The following is a 24,068-nucleotide window of genomic DNA, read 5'->3' as shown; positions in this document are numbered from 1 at the left end:
GTTCTCTTCGGTACTTAACTAGAATATAACAGAGGAATTAAAACAAATTTGACTTGCATCAGGTGATCTGAATGTGGCGCGAGCTCGAGGACGCGAAGTGAAATTATTGCAGACTGCTTTGAAGTAATAAAACAATAACTAGGTTTATAACTTATTTCATCAAGCTTGTGGAAACGATTTAGCTCACAGCCAAAGTGTTTTGAAGTATTCTAACGGAAAGAGATTAAGATTACCGGCGACTTCTCTCAGACTGAAGTTTTACGACGTACACGAGCTCAATGCAGACGATCACTTTCTGAATATGGTATTTGAATTAAGGAATATTCCCGAGCATCGATCAAAACGTTATACTTTTCAGCCCCTTATGAATTTCTGTTAAATATCATTGATAAAATCCATCTTTTTGGCTAAAGGTACTGAATCTTGACGGTAATTGGCCTTTTTACTTCATACATCAAAGCGTCTGATACCGGCAAAGTGGATATTGCCTTCGACTTCCCTAATCAATCGATCAAGTGACTGACGTAGTCAAGTAACACTTCCGCGTTCCTCCAAACTAAGGCAGCATTCCAGAAACAAAACATTAAAAAACCTCAGTGGATAAACCGATCTCAGTATTCAACATCTAATGCTTGGCTTTTAAGCTATTTATAGTTACACCAGGACAGTGACTAATTTAGTTCAATACCTGACGCATTTTTAGCATAACATATGACCATCACGCGGACCTCCAAACTTACTCATTGCAATGCAAGCGCACAAGCTTAAATAAATCTTGTTCTTTTGAATAAGAAGGCGAACGAAACACTTCTGTCTTGGTGATCAGACTTATCTTTCACTATAGCAGCTACTTGACTGTCTTGCCCGCCAATTCAAAGCCTCCTACAGTGTATAATATTACCTATACATTAGCTTCACCAAGTTGTTGGTCCAACAGCATAAGTGACTTGCTTGTCGGTTTTTAGTTTCCCGTCTTCTCACCTGACACCCCTCTCCCCCTCCCCCCATTCCGTTGACGTTTTAAGCCTTTCGGTTTTTCGGTTTAGGAGAGCGTATGCCACTTGCGACTTGTTTCGTAATAATCGCTGCTCCAAACCATGTCAGATACTGGAAATGTGAACTGCCCTTGCCTTAGATGAATGAGTTGTATCTAATGCATATTCCAAATACATAGATAGGCGTAAGCTCATTCTACTTCTCCCCATGAACGAAAAGATAAAGAATCTGGAAATGTGAGCCAGGTACATTAAATAACAGACGGCCAGTTCGGCAGCTATTCTAGAATGTGTTGTAAAATAGACGCACAGGTTTGAAGTAAATTAATCAAGCACTGCAAATCAATGCGTTCTACTCCTCTATCCTTTGCTTTGAAAGAGATGCACATCGGAGGCGTCTGCCGGCATCATTTATACCTTTCCTGGTATATTTCCTCATTTTATTTGATTTTTATAGTAAACTTTCGAGATAAAAGATAAGATACAAGAAGGGCCTATTATCCTTGGTTTGGACCTTGCACTGTTAACGTTCTTGTTCTATATAAACGGCTGGTAAGGAGAGAAAAAGGTATCAAGAGGCTATACGAGAGAGTGTTTCTTGATTTCCTCACTCAAAGGAACGAATGCAAATGAAAAGTGAAAATAGGTGAAGGATTAATCTACGTTCGTAACTATTTAATTCTTTTGGTCAAATGTTTTGCAAACTGAGAGGAATACCATTTAAGGCAATTAATTTTAAATTTTAATAGTAAATGGGTAATATGATATTTCTCAGAAATGGCAACGTCAAGCCATAGGTCGCTGATATATAGCCCGTTATATATGACGTCATGAACGACAGCCTTCGTTGATAATTGGTTAATACCCATTAATGCCATTCTTCGCCAAAATACGGGCAGTTCTGATTCTTGGCTGTATGTCAGTGGACTTGAAGCAAGAACTGCACCGATTCAAAATTGAAAATGAACAACGAGCCAGAAGCTGTGATAGCTATTAAAGAAGAGCGTGTCATCATTGGAGGAGTTGAAATGACATAAAAGACGGCAATAGCTGCTGCAGGGTCCTACAGAGCAAGGATGAGTTTAACTGATTGTGTTTATTGATTGTGCTCTGCAGTGCGAGGCGATCAGATTTCGATGAGGTGGCCTTAATTTTTAGCCTTACAGACGAGTATTGCTCTAGCCTGTAACATGTGGATAGCTCCAACCATTTAAACGCCTATAAACAGAACCAGAAGTTTAAAAGGAACTTGTTAATTAACAATTGAGGGACAATAATTTTAAAAGGCAGAAGTACTCGTAAATGTTCATTTTACTTATAGCACACTATAACTCGAATTCTAAAAAGTACATCGTTTTTTTTACACCTGTTGTAAAAACCAACGTTTTTATTTTAATGTTCATAAATTTATGTGCCAAATTGAAGAAAGTGTTTTTGGCATGTTTCTTCGAGAAAAGTTAACTTTACTTTATCTGAGTAAATACGATTTTTCTTAACACTTTATTTATTCAGCAAATAACAGTTTCGTTTGCATATATTGTTATTTTTCCTAATAACTCTGATAGAAGTAATGCACCACGATTCGCCATTAAACCACGTTTAGTCATGTATCAAACTCCTATCACATGCCAGATTCATAACCTTATTTATTGAATGCTTCCAATCACATCTTAAATGGCTAACATGTAAAAATCACCAAGAGAGTTTTTTCACTCACGTGACCAACGGCCATATTTGTTTAATTAACAAATGAAAGTTTTTGCATTACAAAAAGAGCTGGACTCCCTCCTGGATTGATATGGTTCATCAATATTACCGACTTGTCACTGTTTTAATAGGGTCAACGACAGGACGTCACGTGAAAACACTCTATCCATAGCTTGAGCAATGGTTGCCAGTGTATTGTTCAGATATATAAAAGCGCTCACCATAACTTTCTAACCAATCCTACTTTCTCCTTACTATGATTTTACAAGTTCTCCTTCGCTCTTTTTTTTTTCGTTAATTGAAGATGATGGTATGAAATTTGCGGTCGGAAAACAAAAAATGACGTCACAGGTCAATCGCTAATCGTCAGAATCGGTACCGAAACACGCCAAAGCACAAAGTAACAAAAAATATGCCAAGATAAGAGTTCCAACAATCAAATAAGCCAAGAGAAGTAGCAGGACGATGCAAAAACCTGCAAAACAACAAGGAAGAAATTTGTCAACTAAATTACGTAATTGCATTAGTGATCCGTTTCACTCGGCGGACGAGTATTTTCGTCGACACGACATGAGTTAAGGGCATCTTGCTTTGAACTCATCCTATCGCCCTATTTATAGCGTCCAAATAGTCTATTTGTGTTTTTTTGTGCTTTATTGTTCCAAATCTTAAGTTACATGTCAAGTAGCGCAAGCTTACATAAAATGAGAGTGACTGATTAAAAATGCATGTGCTTCCGTGAAATATTAGTGTGAACTAGAGTGAGTTAACGTGAGCTAATTAACAATTAATCCTCGAGCCCGAATGGGCTCTGAGTCAATAGCCCATGAGGCCGGAGGCGGAATGGGCTATTGACTCAGAGGCCAGACGACGATTGAATAGTATCCCATGATGCACCTCGTTTCATGTTATATTATCACTGCGTACGTGACATATCATGATCAGTACTCTTCAGCACGCGCCTAATGAACATCGCAGTGCTCGATGTTTATGGTTTCCAAACATGTTTCGGTTCAGCAGCTTCTGCTTTTGAAGATATCGAGTTAGCTTATATTCATTGTGCTTTAAAGGAGAATTTCAGCGTTACTTCGAGAAAATGTATGGTACCGTCACCTAGCAGGAGAATAGTGAGATTCAAACGTCACGGTAGCCCTTTGGCGACCCGTTTTACAAAATCGTCTTTATCTAATGACAACTGAATCAGAAGTGTGGTTTCTGGAGATTCAGCACAAGATGTTTGGAGCTTCCGTTATAGTAACTAATTGTTTCATGTCGACTACTAGACTGCAAAACAGTCGGTTTTTTTCTCAAAATCAGTAAAAAAATCGGTAAAGCGTGGCGTAAGAGTCTTACGCGCGCGAGCATAGTCTCCCCCCAGTCTCGCTCTCTGTTTCCATCCTCGTTCCAGAACTTTTGTTTGACTGCTCGCGCGTACTTGAATACGCAAAAATACGGACTGTTTTGCAGTCTAGTCGACTACTTACCCTTTCCTCCTAATTCGTACCACTCGTAACTACTTTCACACTTGAAACAACATTCCACCCAGCTAAACTCTTTTGGTGGTGGAGGATTTGGTACAATGACCGGCGGGCTAAGTAGAACCGGGGGTGCGCTGAAAATGGCCAAAAGCAAAATTTATGTTAAGAGGGAGTTTGATTGATTTGTTATCGGTAAAGAGAGTGAATGGAGTTTGGTATAAAAAAAAACGCAAGGTGACAATACACTATGCAATGCAAAACCCAGAACTTTTTTTAAATATGCACATCAAAATAATGTATAAAGGAGATTACGTGAGTAAAAGCGAACAAAAGCGTATAAATTCTAGAAAGTTAATTGGGTGGTTTAATGGTTTAGGTCTCAAGAGAAGTCTATGTTATAGACTGACTGTTAAAGCAATTTTCAATTGAATGTTGAAAGTAATCCAGGATTGAATTGGTTTTGCTTTACTGTGCTGTTTGATTGGTCTAGAAAACTCGCGCCACCCTCTCAGCCAATCAGATGTAAACTAAAACCAATCGCTGTTTGGTCACTCGCGTTTTCTCGCGCTACAGGCCGGTTACATGCGTTTACTTCGAGTTGTCATTGGCTCCCTCTGATAATTTCCTTTACTCTGATTGGCCGTTGTGATTAATTTGGTTTTGGTTTTCGACACTCAATTGAAACGCGCTATAATGGTTAGGTCTTAAGACAAGTCTATGTAATAGACTGACTGTTATAGTTTTGAATACATGTGAAGATGTTGATCATGAATTCATTTGCTACAAAATTTGATAAAATAACGGAGATCTCACCAAGGCTGTGTTACTAAAGGAACACTGAAAAGAAAACAAGGAAAACAATTTGTAAAATTCGTCTGTAAAAAAGCAACAAAAATGCTCAACCTTAATTTCATAATTATTCTATGAAACCTCTCTCATCCCCCTCCCCATTCAGCTCTCATTTTTGAACAATCAAAAATTATTAAGCCTCCACCCAACCCCCATTATACGCTATGTGAAATTTGTTCAAAACTATTTAATGATGATCTGTAAATGTTAAACCTAATATTCCCCAGACTCATTGGTATCAGGATTACTCTCTGACAAAACAAATCACTTTTAAATCAGTTTGCAACTTGTTCTGCTCTTGAAAAGTGCCTGCTTAAGATTGTAATGTCTGTAATATAATTAACAGAGTTCAATATTCGTAATAAAGGTGAGATGAGATGACATTTATTAACTTGATTAATTCATTTATTAACCGTTTCAGACCCAGTTGTAAATAAATCCCCTCTCTTAAGAGCCCCACCTCTCCCTTATTCAAAAGGGGTTGGGTTTTGCAAGTTCACATAACTACTTATTGAGAATGGAATTCTACATTGAAGGCATTGCTTACTTTAAAACATTTATTATCTTCTAGACAAGATAGCAGTGCTAGCTATAGAGAAGCAGTCATTATAAGTTAATTAAAGTCTTGTTTTTACCTCCCTGGCAAATCGACATCTCTTCTAGTTTCTGTTACCTCCGTGATTAGATTTCTGAAATAAATCAAATTCAAGGGACAACAGAATTAAACAAATGTCCAGGATTCAAACAAGTTTTATTATTAGATGGTTCTATCTTCAGGCCCATGTAAATGCAAACTTGTTGGCCAACAACATCCAACATTTTTGGGCCCAACATGTTGCGTGCCTTTGAACACTTTGTCGCATGCATGTTGTTGGAAGTTGTTAGAAGTTGTTCCGTGAGGTTTGAGGTACTCCAGACTTAACTTTAAGCAAACAAGTCTTAACTGTATATTTTTGTTTCATAATAACTCAAGCGAAAATACGTTTATCACAACCGTTACTAATATTGTTGTGAAGCAACCAGTCAAGGGTTTATCAATTGTTTGCAGTCATCGTGTGAGTCTTGTGATTCAAGGGCCTGCAAGGCTGCACGCGTGCATGGTTTTAACCTTCGAGTGGTTTGTCCTTGGCCGTTATTACGGGTTTATTTTCGAACAATAACTTTCTTTAGTGGTCATGCTTGGGTTCGTTGACATCTACTGACCTAAAATTCTTGTTTAGGCTTCAGTACTCTAAGATCGACTTTGTTGTTTACTACCAGATTCTCGAGGTCAAACGGCCCGTAAGCCCACACATGTCTGTCAGTAGGCTATGTAAGAACATGTCCTAGTGCTAGTAGTTAGTTAAATCAGAGACATGAGTTGAATCACAGAACTGATGTGATCCAGAGAGATGGATTAGATAGACGATTCAGCGGATAGCTGTGAAAAAAAAACAACTTGAAAATGAAGTCTTCGTTATTCAGGCTCTTGGTGCCTCCCGTTTGCGCTTGGTAGCCCCGGCTTCTTTCCCCAACAGTCCCACAAGATTGGTGGAAGATCCGGGTAATGTACCCCAACAGTCCAACATGATATAAAATCGAAGCAATAAGGACAAACTACAGGTATATCTTGCGACAGAAATATTGTTTTAATTTTCTATATTTATGACAGTTATCAAGAACGTGTTACCGCTGAAGCGTAGCCCAACAACATCGCTTGCGCACCAAAAAGTGGTCGTTGGTCTTCAGTTAATCATGATAACAAGATGGTAGAATTAACGAGGTTTCAAAATAGGGATATGACTAAGCTTTCTCTTTTTAGAGCAGTTTCCGAAGTTTTTCTTTTCCTAAAGCAACGAAGTCGAACGTGCGTTATCAAATTATTCCGGAAATTTAAGACACACATGTTACGCCGCAAAATGTAATATTAACGCAAAATGTAATATTAACGCAAAATGTAATAAGAATCGCCGCAAAATGTAATACTAACGCAAAATGTAATAACATTGACGCAAAATGTAATAAAATTTTCAACGCAGAATGTAATAATCTTTCAACGCAAATTGTAAGAACTTTTCTAACGCATAGTGTAATAACGCAAAATGTAATAATTTCCGAATAACGACGTGCATGCTATTTCAAAATCGGTATTGTTGCTCAGTCATCGGTAGTAGCGAATTCAGATCTTTAATTAAATTATAAGCTATTATTATTATTGATATTAATATTAACAATATTAATAATATTAATATTAATATTAATTATTATTATTATTATTGCTAATATTACAATGAAACAGTTGAAATGAGGAGATGTAATCATCTTTAGGGAACCGAATGGGACGTTTGTTTCCGCTGATTTGAACGCGATACAGGTCCCAATACAGTGCCCACCTAGCCGTCCTAAGCCAACATTTCGCCCTAAGTGAGAAATAAGTGTTAATGGTGGCTTAGGGGAGGGTTATGTAGACAGTTTCCCATAATTATCCAAAAATTCTAACCCAAACCAAATTACCCATACTCCCTCCCCCCTCAAGTGGTCAAAAATGGTCGGCCCTAAAAAGACGAAATTGCGCACTTTTTATGGATCTCCCAGTTCAAGATTTGGCGCCGTCAACTCTAAGCCTATGGCGATTGCGTTGCTGAGCAAATTCAAGGTTTCGTTTAGCGTCGAATGCGTTTCCTGATATTGAGTCGGTCGATCGAATTGAAAAAAAAAAACCTAAAAAACAAAATCACAAGAAGTCTCGGAATAGGAGGCCCTGGTACCCCAGGACGACGTTAAAAGTTAACATTCACATATTTGGATTAACAAAATACACAATATACTGTAAAAAATGCTTATGTCTTTGTTCTTGTTTTTCTCTATGCTGTTACTATGCTCATTTTTCAGATTAAAATAATTATTTCAAGTGAAAAATGGTTTAACTAGGTCGTTACGTTTTTTTTGAAAATGCCAAAAATTTGGGTCGGTCGGACGACGCTAAACGGAGAAAAAAAAGAGGATGGCCTGTCTTCTAATCACAACTGCCTTGCCAGGCAAATTCAATGTTTTTGTGCATCAGCTTAGCTCTACTGCAATCAAAAATGCGTTACTGGGCTAACTAAAAAAATTTTGCGCTATCTGTCCTAGGCAAACGACAACCGCCTTACAAGGCAAACTGATTTGACTTTGCAAAGCTTGGAAACTTCAACATAAAAGAAACTTGGACCTAAAAAACAGCATTAAGAACAATTCAGCCTCTATTAAATGAGAACTTAGGAAAAGTAAGCTACAGCCAAAGTTGTCTGGTTCTCATGAAAAAAAGTGTGACAGATATCTTATATTTTAAATGCATTTGAATTACGCTTTGAAAGTTGATTCTATTACTTGTTTTCGACAACAGCTACTTTATTTGACTGAATTAAATTCAACACCTGAAATTAAACCAAGTCTCTCAGTTGCTACAGTTGTGGTACAGTACAGCAAGCTCTTGCAGCCATTTTTGTCTCGTCACGCAATGCTCCTCCTCCTTTGTTGGGGAAGAGTGTTGCGTGACGAGACAAAACACGGCTGCGATCGAGAGAGACTAGCTCAGCACGGAAGTAACACGACGTTTCGTTATTTCATTAAAAGTAATAAGAAGAGGAAGAAGAAGAAGAAAATAAATATTATTACTATTATAAATATCAATATTGTTAATAATAATAATAATAATTCACATCGAGATCTGGATCAGCTACTGATTACTGAGCCACAATACCGATTTTGAAATAGCAAGCACCTCGTTATTTCGGAAATTATTACATTTTGCGTTATTACATTATGCGTTAGAAAAGTTATTACAATTTGCGTTGAAAGATTATTACATTTTGCGTTGAAAATTTTGTTACATTTTGCGTTAATATTACATTTTGCGGCGATTATTACATTTTGCGGCGTAACACACGCACAAAGCAAACCAACGCAGCCAAGACTTTATTCAGTGACAACAGACAGGAGTGTGACTTGGTTATAAGAAAATCACTTGATGGTTTCTTGACCACAAAAAATTCAATCGTCTTTTTTATATGGCCTCAAAACAAAAAAATTAACGACTGCTCTGCGTCAAAAGCTTAAACGTTGCGTACTCTAAACAAACGACTAATTGTGTTGAAAGTATACGAAAGGTCCTGAAGGAAAATGAGCTTAGTAAGGCGCTGATTGGCTATTGATTGGGCGTCAAAACTGAGGTACGCTAGAACACAATTTCTGAACTTACTAAATAGGTCTTCTAGGACGAATTATCGATCGTAATACAAGCTATCAAGACTGCAGTTTACTGAATCTAAAGCTATTTTGTTCGTTTTTTATGAACAGTAGTTTGACAAAGGTGAGATGGTAATCGTTTTTCGCCGCTCGCAATATCATGCAATTAATCGACGAATTAATTCATGAGGTAACAATACTTCCGCTTCTCTCGGTCGAATTCAGTGACCGCACGCACAAGACTGGTAGTTTCAAAATCAATAGCTAGTATCATGTTAAGCTTAAAAAGCTGATCATACATTTACCAGGATGAAGTTTTCAGTCTCAGTTGAAATATTGGACGCTTTTCTGCAGAATAGAACACAAAAAGAGCTCCACGTGAACTCAATTTAGATTCATATTCTATTACTAATCTTACGTTCCTATGGATTTGAAAGAGTTTCGTTGAAGTTTAGAGACTTACCCTTGGTTATCAGCAGCCACTACTGTCTTTCTCGCCAATTCAACGCCTCCTATAACGGTACGCTCTTCTTTAACCGCCAACATGGTTACGATAGGTGTTCCGTTGGTTTGTTAAAACTCCCTCCTGGTATCAGTTTTCGTTCTACTCACCAGGCTCCCTACTGATTTTGAAATCCTCAGTTCTTCTCACTCCTTTCTCCCTTACGTCCCTTTCTTACTACAGAAAACCGTCTTATCTAATTGCAGTTCTACAATCAACACAGTTAACGAACACTCCCGCATGCATAATTACTGAGCGAGGCAAAAACCCGAGAACACTTTGATCTGAACTAGACAGGTTAATTGATCATCCACCAATAACATGCGAGACTAAACCACTCAAGAATTGCAAGAAAACCAGGCAAACAATCGAAATCGATCAGTCATAAAACTATATGCCTTGCTGAAATTTCTGTCGTTAGTCGCGGATGTGTTATAGACTAAGTGAATTTTCTTTTTTCCTAGTCCAGCTAACCTACGGAAAGAAAACCTAACATGTGAATTGTGCTTTTTAATCAAAAAGCAATTAATTAGTCACTTAATTGTGAGAGGTATCGTAACAACCATATAGAAAGGTCACTGCAAGAGGTCAACTTTGACTAAGGACAATCAGCTTTTAAACCACAAAAACGAAAAATGCAGAGATACTATTGCCTTTTGTTACACATGCCACCCTGCAGTAAAAAAGCTTAAAAACCGTGATGGAAAACTGGAGTCTGATAGAAAATCAATCTATGCTGAAAACGATTTTTAAAGAGCCTCGTAGACTACGAGCAGTCTCTCTTTGCCTCCGATCATATCTTACAAAAAGGGTAAATCTCTAAGACATGCTTGTAAGAGTAACACTAGTTTGAAGGCTTTGACAATGGGACGCAGCCAAAAAAACACAATGGGAGTCCGTGCAAGCCTGCCTTTGATTTCCTTACAAGATTTTTTTTATCCGAATTCCGTTGGAAATACGCTACAAGCTGAACAGCTTTAGCTCGAAATCGCTCGGCCAAATTTCATTGCGGGCTCCTCTCCGGCCAAGAAATTCTGTCAAGTGTTTCTTGACGGCTGCCACGCCGGATTGTTTTGAAAAGTCAAAAGTGACCCTATGCCTTTCGAAAGCAAAATGGTCCCCACTGAGTGGTCTCCAGGTTTCCCAGAATACTGGTTGCATACGGGTCGAAAAAAGAGACTTCAGACCCTTTGAGCACGGGCTAAAAGTTTAGGAGTGATTTTATTACCGATTTTCCGAGAGCAGATAAGAATTGACAATGCTGAAAAACTATGTTTTTTTTTTCACTAATAACCCTCCAAACACTAAACAGTATTTTCTCAGGAAAAAGTAAATATTAAAAAATTGGCCCATTTAACAGCAAACACTAAAAATTATGGGCAAATAACACTAAATACTAAACCCCATTTAGACCCTCGTCTCCCTGATGTTCTGGGTTGAAGCAATTCAGTTGTTTTGCCCTTGTCGCCATTTCATGCAATTCCTTTGCTCCCGTAAATACAACTGTTCAACATTTCAAACTCAGCTAAGCAAGTTGAAAAGTTTCAGCTGAAGCTTCGAGCTCTTTCTTTCGCAATTGTCATGCTGAAAAGGTACACGATCAAGAGAGGATAAAGGGGACAGAGAAGGCATCCCCCATACACACCTTATTCTATAGGACTGGTAATTCGTCTCGAGTTATTTTTAGAATCGGGCTAAAGTTACCTCGCGCGCTGCGTGGATGTTTAGTGGAGGTTTCGTATGACTAAACGCCGTGCAAAACATGTCGGGCGAAAGGCAATAAAAGCGTAAAGAGATCGAGAGCATTTCTGAATATTGAAGCGAAATGAGTCGGCACTCACCTGGGAAAAGGGAATCGCTGGACTCTTTGACAACCCGTGAAATCAGTTTAACTCGAAGTTGTCGTAACCTCAGTGCTTTAATAAAATGAGAAATTTCGCCGGTCTATTGAAACTGGTCGATTGTATAATAAAGCAAGTAGGACGCCAATGTTATTTTTGTTGAAAACTGTAAATTGTAAATTATAAATGATCCTGTGTGTACTGTTAGCTCTATGCAAGAGAGGAAGGGCGATTCTTTTTTAATTTCCGTTTCGCTGACACAGCTTTAGCAGAAATCTCTGTTTGGTCGTTTTCGTCGACAAAACAAATAGCAATATCGCTCTCCGCGTCTTCCGCCATTTTTTTCTGCGTCAATTCGTGAAAGACACGTGGCTCTGAGCGTGGGTCATCCACGCAGAATACATTCGCGTTATGTGATTGGCTGTTGTTTAATCCCTCTTTGGATCTATGGTCTTAAAAATAACTCGAGACGAATTACCTATGGAATAGGGTGTGTATGGGGGATGCCTTCTCTGTCCCCTTTATCCTCTCTTGTACACGATGTCATACGCCCACAATTATGCGGGATTTTATCCAACAATTGACTTTCTAATCCTACTTTTTGCCCTAAAATCGAAAGCACCCGTGTAATTTCCACCTCTCCGCACTATTTCAGTTTGTGAACTTTGATGGTTTGCCATTTTGACAGCTTTCGTCTCATTCAACCAATCAAATCATTTACACCATTCTAATACGAGTTCTGATTGCCTTAACTTAGCGTGCTCTATGAGAGTATAGAGCATGCTGACGCCATTTTTTTGTCGCTTTGAAAATAAAGTTTGTTTTGAAAATGGAAAGTAATGCGTGGGGAATTAAACGGATTCTTTATTATATAACAAATAAAGAAGCTTTGACCGCGCTTTTTTCTGTTATAAAGTACTTAGGAAGCGGCTAGAGCACTCAAGAAGTAGGGAGAAACTCTCCACTACGTCTTGTGTTTCTCCCTACACTTCTTTCGTGCTCCAGCCGTAATTAACGGACATCCGGTATCGGTAACGGCTGCTTCCAGCGCCCCTCGTTTCAAGACCATGTGACCAAGAAACGACGAGCTCTGGGGACGAGAATGGGCACCACATCACGCGAAAGCGCGACAAAAAAACACGCATGCGTACACGATTTGGGCTTTCTGCCTTTAAGCACCACGTGACCAAGAAACGACGGGCTCTGGGGACGAGAGTAACCTTAGCCTGGCAGACTGGCACGGACCCAGGGCTACCCAGGGGACGGACTTCCTCCATAGTCGTGGTGCTGGTAATAAAACCAGTACATACCGATTTAATACACAGCCCTGTTATCTTTATTCAAACCATACATTTAGTAACCTGGCTCAAGACTGAGGTCGTTCTCGAAATGAGATGGAAAAAGCCCTTTAGAACCCTGGGTATAACTGTTGCCTTTAGTTTCTGTAACATGAGTTGCTCTGGGTTGCGACATAAAAACCATAAGTAGTTACGTAACTGACGTGTCTGGTAAGCAAATTAACACCGCCGCCCTGCAGTTTTGAAATCAAAGGATAACACAACCACACGAAAAAAAATAACTGAGAAAGGACGGTCAAGAGGTGAGTCTCTGGCCTCAGAGATAATGGATATTTCAAATCCTATTATTTAGATGTACGTATGGCCAGTATATAGTCGTCAAACGTTTCATGCAACATTTTTAATCACCTCGCGTTTGTTTTGGATCACACCGCCATATACGCCTCCATAGTCTTGGCCAATAACAAATCTACAAATTACCTGACAGGACTAACCACAATTTTGCTCTTGTCTTTCTTTTCTGGATATCCAAAGTACCCGCGACGTGCAAGTGTTGTACAGAACAGGCACATTTGAAAAAGTCTTGAATTGACAAGCTTCTTTGCAGCAGGTGAGTTTCATCTCCGCTACTGAGTCTTTCTTCAACATATCTTTTTTAGGCAGAGGGAAGATGGTTGCCTAATTTATTACTAATTAGTAATTATGGTGAAATCAAGAGACGTCAAATATGACCGGTATTGAACGTGCAGATAACTGAACTGGTAACGCAGAGCGAATTTTAGAAGATTTAAAAGTACTCTTATACATAGCATGCTATCAAAAATCTATTTGACCAAAGTACCGTACCGCACGCGGTTCTTACGTGGGTTACTTCCTCCACTCTAGCCATCCTAATCACTACAGGAAAGAAAAAAGCTACTCTCATGTTCTACAAATCGTCCATACTTATTATGTCCTAAGACGAAGTGTTCTTGTATGTTATGCTAAAAATGGGTAGCCGCTAGCCTGCAGAAAAGGCGTTCTTTTTTCGCGTTTATCAGGTTATCAGGAAAGGGAAAGCGCGAAGAAGGCGTGAGCAGGACTGGAGCGCCAGACACGCGCCACGCGTCCGCCTCAAGTTTGTGCTCTTTAGTGTGGAAAAGCCACCGCATGTGGCTTACTGTATAGCTTCACCTAAATAAGGGACGACGTCCGATATTTGCAGGCTTCATACTACGCTAAATCATAATGGAATTAACCACAAGGAAACCAGAGTAGAACACATAGCAAGAAAACTATGGGTCTGCAGCCTGCTACCCTGCGAGCAGAGGCCCTTCGATCTTCCCGACTTATCTAGGAAGATCGAAGGGCCTCTGCTCGCAGGGTAGCAGCCTGCAAGTGTGACATGGTGATACAGGGATACATGTCCCGCTAATGCACCGTAATAGTTTTTATTTGAGATGCTTGTAACAATATTGTGTATTTCATACTTTAAGGTTTGTATTATACAGTAAATCCATAGGCATACGGGCAATTTTTTGCCAGGGGGCGGTAAACTATTAGTCTGCTAATAACTAATAACCAATAACTTTGTGGGAAGGAGCGTTGCGTGACGACACTAAAAACGGCTGTGTAGCAGACTAGTAAACTATTTGCCCAAAAAATTCTCGCAAGTTGCCCCAATTTTTACGAAACAGGGAAACGAGGGTCATACGATGCAACAACAAAGGCCTACACATGAAGTGAAAGCATTCTTACATATGAATCTATCATATGAGCTCATAAAACACGTAAAAAGAATTAGCTGTCTTTGACGGCCGAAGATCAGTCAATGATACGATCCATGTCATTGTTGACTACAGAGTTGACATATGCCCTTTCAATGTTAATAAGTGCGATGTTACTGAAACTTTGTGCCACGTGTACACTTTGTGTATGCATGGTGCTGCGGAGCTAAGTTCTTCTTTTTACGCAACGCAGTGAATGATCGTTATGCAGAACACAATGTAGCAGGTATCACTCCAAGGATATGTACCAGATGTACCGCGTTACAAAACACCGGAGACATATCAATCATTCTCGTGCATTGCCAGCATTTCTGGAACAGTCAAGTAGCCTAATACGCGCACACGACGAAAACTCGCGTACATTTTCTGCTTGGCTTCGAGAATCTCGCCGTCGATCATTTTGAAAAAATTAAAAAAAATTAACCTCGGCAGTTAGAACTAAAGAAGTCAAATATTCCTCTCGCAAAATAGCGTTTAAAACAGCACGGGACGGCGAAAAAAACACGACACATGACTCAGTTAACATTTTCTTCAAATTTGCTTTAAATTCTGCATTTTGGAACAAATTACAGCCACCGTATTGTTCATATGTATTTCTTCTATAAAAAACAAAAGATCGTTGCTCAGATTTCAATCAACAAGGGCCCCCACTTACAGAAGGTGGTCTGCCTGTGGTTAGCCTGCGCCACAGACGAAACTAAGCTCTGGTTAAGTTCACTAAGTTCGTCATCTATGTATTTCACGTTTTGCATTCATGCAAATATTTCTGGGGGTCATTTCACATTTAGACTACGAGCAGTCTCTCTCTTTTCTTGGTCGGTCGAACAAAACGCCCGAGACACGCAAATGACCAGGCGCGTGACTGAAGGCGCGAGACGGGAGAGGCACGACAAAAGAGAGACTACCCGCAAAGCCAGAGAGAATAGTCCAGGGAATGGTCTTTCACGGTCTAGTGATTTTTTGGCATGAAAACTGTGGTGTTGACAGACCAGGCACGTGTTAGAGTGAACAACTGAGGTTTTCCTACATTTCTTTTTTTAAAAAGCGCAGCTTATGCAGTGCATAGAGTTAAAGTCGATTCTAAACTAATTGACTGAGCAAATTTTAATTTTTGAGGTCATGAAGCTGCATTGGGTCTGGCTATGCGAGCAGTCTCTCTTTTTTCTTCTCGGGCTGCCGCCCTCGTTTCTCGCGTCTGGAGGCTTCGCCGCTCAACGCTCGCGCGCTCGTGCACTCCCTTTACCAAATCTTAAGAAAAAGAGACACCTCTCGCAGTCTATTTCACATTTATGGATCTTTATGTCACGGTTGTGAAGACGTTCCAAGAACTTGAATAACGTTATCTACTTTATCCAAGATTTGGAAAATACGAGGAAGAAAAGGATTGAATTTTTAATACACAAAAGTTAGAAAAGTTGGCGGACCGAAAAAGTAATCGGCAAAAAGTCTCAGTCTGGACCGATAGCTCTGCTTTCCTTTATCTTGTTTTTACAAGCAAACGCTCATGTAAAATAACAAATGTCATGTCATGGAAGCGCGAGGATGTCTGGCTCAAACATTAAAAAAAGATGCTTATCACGGTGGTCGGTTGCTAGGGCTTTTCCTCCCAAATGCCTCTCAAAACTGAGAGTTTTAGGCCATAGACAGAAAAAGAATGCATCGAATGTGACGAAACTTGGCAGGGAAGTAGTTTGATAAATGACCTGTTTATTGGTTTTTCTTTCATCCCATGTGACTTCTGTTGTGACGTCATCATTGATGTCCAAATTTGGCATCCGAACAAAAATTCAGGAAAGAAATGGTAAAAACTTTACATCTGTATAGAATTCTGTGATTTCTAGTGAAAACCCCATCTCAATCGGATAAAAAGGAGTAAAGTTACAGCTAATTTTAAAGAATTTCAAATTTCCCCAAATGACCATATATGGTCAAAATTAGGGGTATTTTAAACGCGAGAACATTGAATGTATTGGAGCAGGGGCAAGGACAAAGTTACATAAAATCAAAATTGTAGTTTTTTCTACTTGGGGTATGTGGTGCTATGACACGTTTTTCGTTACGAAATACGTCATTTTGACGTATTTCGTAACGAAAACTTCATAGCAGCACATAAGTAAAAAAAAAAAGTAGAAAAAACTACAATTTTGATTTTATGCAACTTTTTCCTTGTTCCTGTGACAATACATTCATTGTTCTCGCGTTTAAAATCCCCCTAATTTTGACCATATTATATGGTCATGTGGGGGAACTGTTTGATTTCTTTTATTAGCAGTAACTTTACGCCATTTTATCCAATTGAGATGGGGTTTTCACTACACATATTCTTTTTGTGTAGCAAAAATGTCAGTAATGTTTTGAACACTGCTTTGCAAGTTTTTAATGTTGTTACTAAAAATAGGTGTCACTTATGACATCATACTTTCAAGATATGTCAAAAATACCTTAACAATGGTAAAAATTTAAAGAAAATTTTTCTCTAATTAAGATGTTTTAATGTCTTGCTTCATCTGGAATATAAAATACTGCTCTGTGAGCCAAAAATTGAATTTACGAAGTTGCGTGAGGAAAAGCCCTAGCAACCGACCATCGTGTATTTTGGAAGAAAATTATATGCATAGCCCGAGTGTCAGGCCTTCCTAAGGGGCTAGAAACGCCCGATACTCAGGCTAGAATATGCATATATTTGTGGCAAATCTCCTCAAGTACAATTTTTGTAACCATTTGATTATTTCCGCATAGTATCTACATGCCAAGTGCAAGAGACCTTTCGCGCGCGGTTTCCGGTTCGGTCAAGTCTTTACCGCAAGAAGAAAACCTCTCCTCTGCGTGGTTGGGATGTAATTTTGGCGCAGCAGACCAATTGTCACGCAAGTCGGTAGACCAATGTACCCCCACTATGGGGTTCTTGTTGAAACTGATCTACAAATTGAAATACATTCAAAAGAACTCTTAAGCATAGCTTATAATTTATTTTGCTTGCAATGGTTATGTGTACTTTCTATACAATAAAGTTAGTAATAACGTTCGGCCGAATCAAAAGGGACCATCAGACACAACATGACTCATTTTACATAGCAATTTCCTGGGTGAGGCTTTTTGCAGGAGAGGCAGGTACTTCTGCCATTTTAAGTTGAGTAGGGCTAGAAGTTTTTTTGCATTTACCATCCTGGCTTTGTGGCCGAGGGCTTGTGCGCTCTTTGGGGCTTGGAGTCCTTAACACAGCTTCTTGTTGTGGTGTTGGGCTTCTGGCATTATTTTGGACTTCTTCTTGCTTTGGGCTAGGAGTTCGTTGCTTGTCTACAGGAGCTGGTGCTGTATCCTTAATGCTTGACGACAGTACATTTGTCTTTATCGTTTTTGTTTTAAGAGGTGCTCTTTGTAGATCCCATGTTCCAACAAACTCGCCCCATGGACTTTTCGATGACCGTGGTATTCCAGGCAAAATATGCCCACGATCATTGCTGATTGGTTGGGTAAACCCTTCTAAAGTGGACGGTCTCTACAGACAAGTAAAAATTAAAACTCTCTCAGTTATTGATTATAAGTATTGCATATTTTGTCTATGCTATGCAGAAAGACACACAGACACAAGAGTGAGGGGCCTTAAGGTCAGTTCTCTGGTCCACGCTGGCAGCTATTTCTGCCTGTTCCATTACCCAGATTCCCTTACTTGGGGTGACAATGGGAGACAACCTTGGGAACAAGGCTGATATGCTTTCTGCTTTGAGGTATCCATAAGTACAAACTGTCAGTCTGCTTACTCAGTCATCTAACAGCAAATACCTTTGTAATTATAAATAGGAAAACATTTAAGAGTATAGACATATATCACTGCAGTAATATTTAGAGCAGAGCCATTACTTGGTCTTACTTCTGTAAGACTGTAGTGCAGATTTCCAAAAAGAGCCTGTCTAGTGACATATATATCATGATATAAAATGCAATATTGTTAAGTCGTATTACACTGATGATCACAAGGTAATGTTTTTTACCTTTAATCTAAGTCATGTCATAAATAGAAAAAGAAGACATTTTTTGGCACTAATGAATCCTCATGGGCCCATGCAGAGGTAGAAGAGTCCAATCAGGTGTGAAAGACGGTGCAAATCCCTGCACTGATAATAATAAGGAACCAAATGCAGCCCAAGATGCTCCGCACGAGAAAAAAGATTAGAAATTGGATGATTCGATCTTCAAAATAAATCCAAAACATCTTGAAATTGTCAAGAACATTTTTGAGTAGGCACTTTATACTAGTGGGAAAACTGTAATCAAATTTATTAAGGTATTAGATAACATACAATATTTTCTACAAAATGTTTGCCTCATTTTTTGGCTAAAATTCCATGTATTGGCTGGCAATGAAAAATAGAATCTACCTTGTGGAAGTGAGTAATTATCTCCCCAAAGACTCCCAGTTATCAGCTAAAAAACATTACATTTTAAAACAATAGTCTAAATAATTTTTTGGCAAGGCTTGCCTGCAGTACTTTGAAAAACTTTCTTAGAACATTTACAGGCTGCAAGCACATCAATAAGAAATAGGTAAAGGATGGACACTAAAAACATTTTGTAAGCTCCAGTCTCCTTGAAGATTACCTCTTTTAAAGCATTTCTGAGAAGATATCCTAAATTTTGTGAAGATACAGATCAACCAATTAACAGATGAATATAGTACACTCCAATAATGCAATGCAGATGTAATTTATTAATAATTATTGAACTACACGTTCATCAGCTCTAAACATGTATAAAGAAAACATATTCTTTTAAGGGTTTAAATATGATGGTTTCAGTTTTCACATTGTTACATATTTATTCATCACATTTTTGGCAACATGTTCTAATCTTATTTTTTTGCACATGCAAGAAAGCCTACATAATAAAAATGGGAAATTTGCCAAAAATATGATGACAGAAACTGCATGCACCCTTTTTTTAAACAATAAAATTGATTTAGTTCCCACTATTTTAGCAGTACTTGGTAATAAAAAAAACATAGTTGTAACGTGGTCTAGTGACTTTGACCCATTGCTCCCTGTGGCTGATGAGCCAAAGCATGCAAATGTTGATTACCCTGGTGCACAGAAGGTGGAAAACAATGCATTACAAGGAGATGGACTTTGACAATACATGCAGTTTCACTTCAACATTACATGTACATAATGACTGTATTAATTAAAAGAAATCTTTGCCTTGCCGAATGGAACTGCTGTGGGTAAATGAGTCAAGTAAATTGTTTGAGTGGAAAATAAACTGAGAGAAGAATTTTTCACCCCCTAAATGCTTCTGGGTTGCTGAAGATAAGCAAATTTAACGAGCTATTGAAAGAAAATAGTTTTTTGAGCTTACACTGTAATTAAGGCAAACAAATTAATTTGCTGGACACCTGAGCAAGGAGACAGTATTATTTGTGAAATGCTAACAAGTAAAAAAAAAAATGCCATTCCTTTGGTCGAGACAGGGATGTGTGTTATACTTAATTTTAAGCCAGATCAGTAAAAAGTAGCTGATGAGCATCTGATCTGTCAATTTAATTTCAAATTTTAATGGTTCTGCATTTTAGCTTTTTTATGTGGTTATATAGTTTCTATCAAAAAAATGAAATTTTATATTTCCACACATCTGATGATGGTTACATAAATTACTTTAGGCATTAAAAATATATTTTCTAACTGGTTTTACCCTTGCATGCCACAACCAGCCAATACGGCTTGGTTTCAGTTTTAAAATTAAAACTACCTGGTTAAACCAGCATAGCGAGCGTATAAAAGACACTGTGAAGAAAAGGTCAAGGATCTGGAGAGGCTAAGTTGTTTTCAGTAATATTAGTCTGTTCCCTAGCTATGTTGTTTGAAATATTTACTTAAAAACAAGTTTTGTAAATTAAGATTCCATAGCCAGATGCTTCAACTTGCAGCACCTGGTAAAGGGTTGTGTGCCCTTCTGATCACGGTACAAGTCTTGTGATCATTTGACTTTCGCACTCAAAGACCTGCTACTGTAGTATCTTTTAAATTTAGTGCACATGCTAAAGGAACCTCGGATCGAGGGTGTCTTAGATTACCCTTGCTTAAAACGAACTTGTCAGGAGAAACCTTTGTAGTGCAAGCTGCATGCCAAAATTGTTACTGCAAGGTAAGAGTTGAGATATATTTCGAAGGTTCAGTTCAGCGCATCCATCTGAAGTAACATATTAACTTTCTACAATAATAGGCTATCATCACAAGCTCTTTAAAATAACTAAGATTTACCTCTTTAAATCTTTTCGGAATTTCCCAGTTTTGCAATCTTTGGGCTAAAAAGGCTTGATCATACTGGAATACGAATTAAAAGAAGTTATAAGCTTTACAAAAAGGCAGAAGACGAGCAATGATGAACAAGATTTCCGACGATAACTATTACAAACGACCAGCAAATGTCCAGTTTTCTTTTGAGTTTACAAATGAACTATGGCTGCAAGGATTCAACTAAATATCAGCGTTATGAACTGTTTAAAAAAGAGGGAAAGGATACCTGATTTGCGGTAAAGTGAGTCGACATCTTGTTCCTTTACAAGCATCAATTTGCCGTAGTCATGACAACGATGGGCCAGTTCTCGTTGTGGGCCCCTGGCGCCTCCGTTCCACGCCTTCATGTTTGCGGTTTCAAAAGTACTTCTAATCTGTGAGTTAAAACACAACTTTCGTTATTAAATGCACGTTTTGATGCTGAAAAATAACAATTTGAAAACATTTTCTCAGGAATTATAGAAATATTAAAACTAGTCCGTCAACTGTCATCCGATGACATTTCAGACTAGAAATAAACGCGTTTTCGGTGATTTTCAGAAGCTCTTCTTACTTCTTAGTATTTCGGTCAACAAGACACACCAAATTTAACATAATTCCATATTTGTATCCATTGTTAACTCCCAGGCTAACTTAACCTATAAACATAACAACAGCAAATTGTTATATTGCATGTGATGCGCGCTCCCGAGGGGGGTTGGGGTGGGGTACTCCCTTATATAAGCTATGTATGTGCCGCCCATCGGGTAGAGCTTTTGCGCCGTTTTGGTCTGAACACGGGTATACACTTTGCCTATTTTGGTCTAGAATCGGGTATGGTTTTAGGGGGAACTACGGGAGTGTACGGGAGTATCGTTTCAATTCCAAATGAAGAAGAAAGAAAGAGAAATTTGTGAATTCGAAATGGTTTGAATAATTTTTTTGTTTGCGCTCTGATCTAACAGTAATGATAACATAATTTCCGCCTAAAGGCTAGGGGCGTCTAAATTTTCTATTTATCTTTTCGAAGATTACAGATTGGCTTGTGTCTCCAGCACTCATTGAGCTCGTATTTCGTTGACCCAAAATGTGCTCCGCGGTCGCTAGTGGACACGGCGCAAAAAAAGTGAGCAGGAAAACGCGCCAAACTATCCACTATCTAAATCTCTCAAACAGGCTAGTTCTCTGCAGGTTCTTCGTATAGAAAGCTCTTTTTCGCTGTCGTTCCAACTTTCGCGCGGAACGCTTGCCACGCTGGTTACCAACGTTCGCGTCAGACTGCAAACTTTTTCAGCACCATCAAAGCCTTTGCGTCACGAGACAGTTATAAAAATGGCCCCTCTAAAATGACTGAAACTGGTAAAAGAAACACAAACAAAATCCTTGTTTAAGAACTCTTCAGTAATTTTAATCACTTTAAAATACACGCCTTCATGGAAAAGTGACATAATGTTTCTGATTACAACAAAAATCCAATTGGAGAGGACCCTCTAGGAACAAGGTTGCCCAGTGGTATATGTGGTCTGATAATCACCTCAGACTGGTTTAAGAGGACCTTGGACCGTCTGAGTTGCGGCTAATGCCGTGAGGATCGGTTTACTGATTTAAATTATGATTTGCTTTCCTCATACTAGCTCTAGGGTAAAGTTCAGTTCATAATAATGCGGCTCATAACAAAAAGCTCACTATCTGGCAAATAACGCACCTTTAGCCAAGTCCTTGTCATATATCGGCATTGATTTTTTTCTTTTGCTACTTTTATGTATTCGTATCACCATAATCTTCTGCCTAGTCGTAGCTTTGGTAACCTTTAAAGTAATTATGTCCATCCATCTGAAACTCACGTAGGCTCTCAGTATAGTCCTCATTTTTGTAGACCTCATTTTTTTAAAGCTACAACAACAATTTTATTGACTTTATCTTCGACATGAAGATTTAAGCAGTTCAGTATCCTTTATCGAGGACCAACAATCTGGAATCGTCGCCTATTTCACTAACCAGCTCTTCTTCCATATTTGTTGTCTTAAAAAAGAACCGCGACAGGATTAGCTCTGTTAGCTCAGGTCGGTAGAGCGCTTGACAGCAGAACGGGAGGTCGCGGCTTCGATTCACGGGGCCGAACCATTACTCAGGGTCCTAAAAAAAGTTAAAAATAACTGAGAAATGAAGGTACTCCCTTTGCACTGCAAGTGGCCAGACCTTCGCGTGGTTCGGATGACCACGTGAAATAGCGGTCCATCCAATCTCCAGTAGGAGACGTAAAAATAGTGTCTCCAATAAGTACTCAAGTGCTAAATGCATTGACACTCAGATATAGTAAAGTGCACCTCATCGATAGTCGTTCTGTCCCTGTACTCATGGAGGTAATTGGTTTAACCAGGGAATGAAGGGGGAGGGGGAGGGGAGAAGAGGAAACAGCGTTTCCTTCGCTCCCTTCCCCCTTCCCCCTCATTCCTTTTTTTTTTGCTCTCGTCCCAACTTTCTCGACGAACTCGCGCGGAAACGCTTGCTATGCAGGCTAGCGTTTTATTTTCACTGAAATTTATAACTTTGTTTGTTAATTGTTAACAAACCCCAACACAACCTCCATTGAGGACACTTGCCTCGGTCCCATGGGTGTCCCCAGAATAGAGGTTCCTCTGCACTTCCTTGAGATGTAGTTCTCCATGCTTATGACGCAATACGCCAGACGTAACTAATCGATGACATCAATGAAATCAAAGAGTAATCAATAGGTAATCGATGGGTAATCAGTTGATAAGTCATTGATTATATCCGATATTCAATGAGTAATCGATGAATAATCGATAGGCCCCAAAATTTTCAATCATTGATTAGTTATTGATCAGTTATCAATAATCTCGGTGGTACGCAAATCATGATAAATCGAAAAAAATAATGAAAATTTCTTTGATATAAATTTCACGATACAAGCTTTATTTAATGAAATGATCATTTAATAACAATGGCATAAGTTACTGCCAAAGAGAGGGGACATTACCGATTCACAATGTGAAGTTAGGTTATTACTGTTCTCCAGCTTTGTTAAGAAACGTTTGCTAGTCCTTGAATCGAAATGAGATACATTTATGGACAGTACAACTCGTTAATTTTTTTCTCTAGATCAAATTTACTCATTTAGCTCGGTTCTATACAT

At 38.8% G+C, this 24,068-nt stretch overlaps 2 protein-coding genes across 2 annotated transcripts; both read right to left on the bottom strand.

Moving 5' to 3' along the window:
* Positions 1–3,045: 3,045 nt before the first annotated feature.
* LOC140951019 (uncharacterized) lies at positions 3,046–9,912 on the bottom strand. Its single transcript, XM_073400239.1, has 5 exons — positions 9,699–9,912; positions 5,665–5,718; positions 4,994–5,017; positions 4,187–4,314; positions 3,046–3,177 (listed from the first exon to the last, which is right to left on the bottom strand). The coding sequence occupies exons 1-5, from the start codon at positions 9,779–9,781 to the stop codon at positions 3,062–3,064; spliced, it is 405 nt and encodes a 134-aa protein (XP_073256340.1). The 5' UTR covers positions 9,782–9,912; the 3' UTR covers positions 3,046–3,061.
* Positions 9,913–17,659: 7,747 nt separating this feature from the next.
* On the bottom strand, positions 17,660–21,239 carry LOC140950399 (protein Flattop homolog). The gene is made up of 3 exons (XM_073399617.1): positions 21,159–21,239; positions 20,897–20,959; positions 17,660–18,141 (listed from the first exon to the last, which is right to left on the bottom strand). The coding sequence occupies exons 1-3, from the start codon at positions 21,183–21,185 to the stop codon at positions 17,710–17,712; spliced, it is 522 nt and encodes a 173-aa protein (XP_073255718.1). The 5' UTR covers positions 21,186–21,239; the 3' UTR covers positions 17,660–17,709.
* Positions 21,240–24,068: the final 2,829 nt, after the last annotated feature.

The sequence above is a fragment of the Porites lutea genome, chromosome 10, assembly GCF_958299795.1.
Source record: "Porites lutea chromosome 10, jaPorLute2.1, whole genome shotgun sequence".
NCBI lineage: Eukaryota > Metazoa > Cnidaria > Anthozoa > Scleractinia > Poritidae > Porites > Porites lutea.
This window is presented reverse-complemented; position numbering and strand designations above follow the sequence as displayed.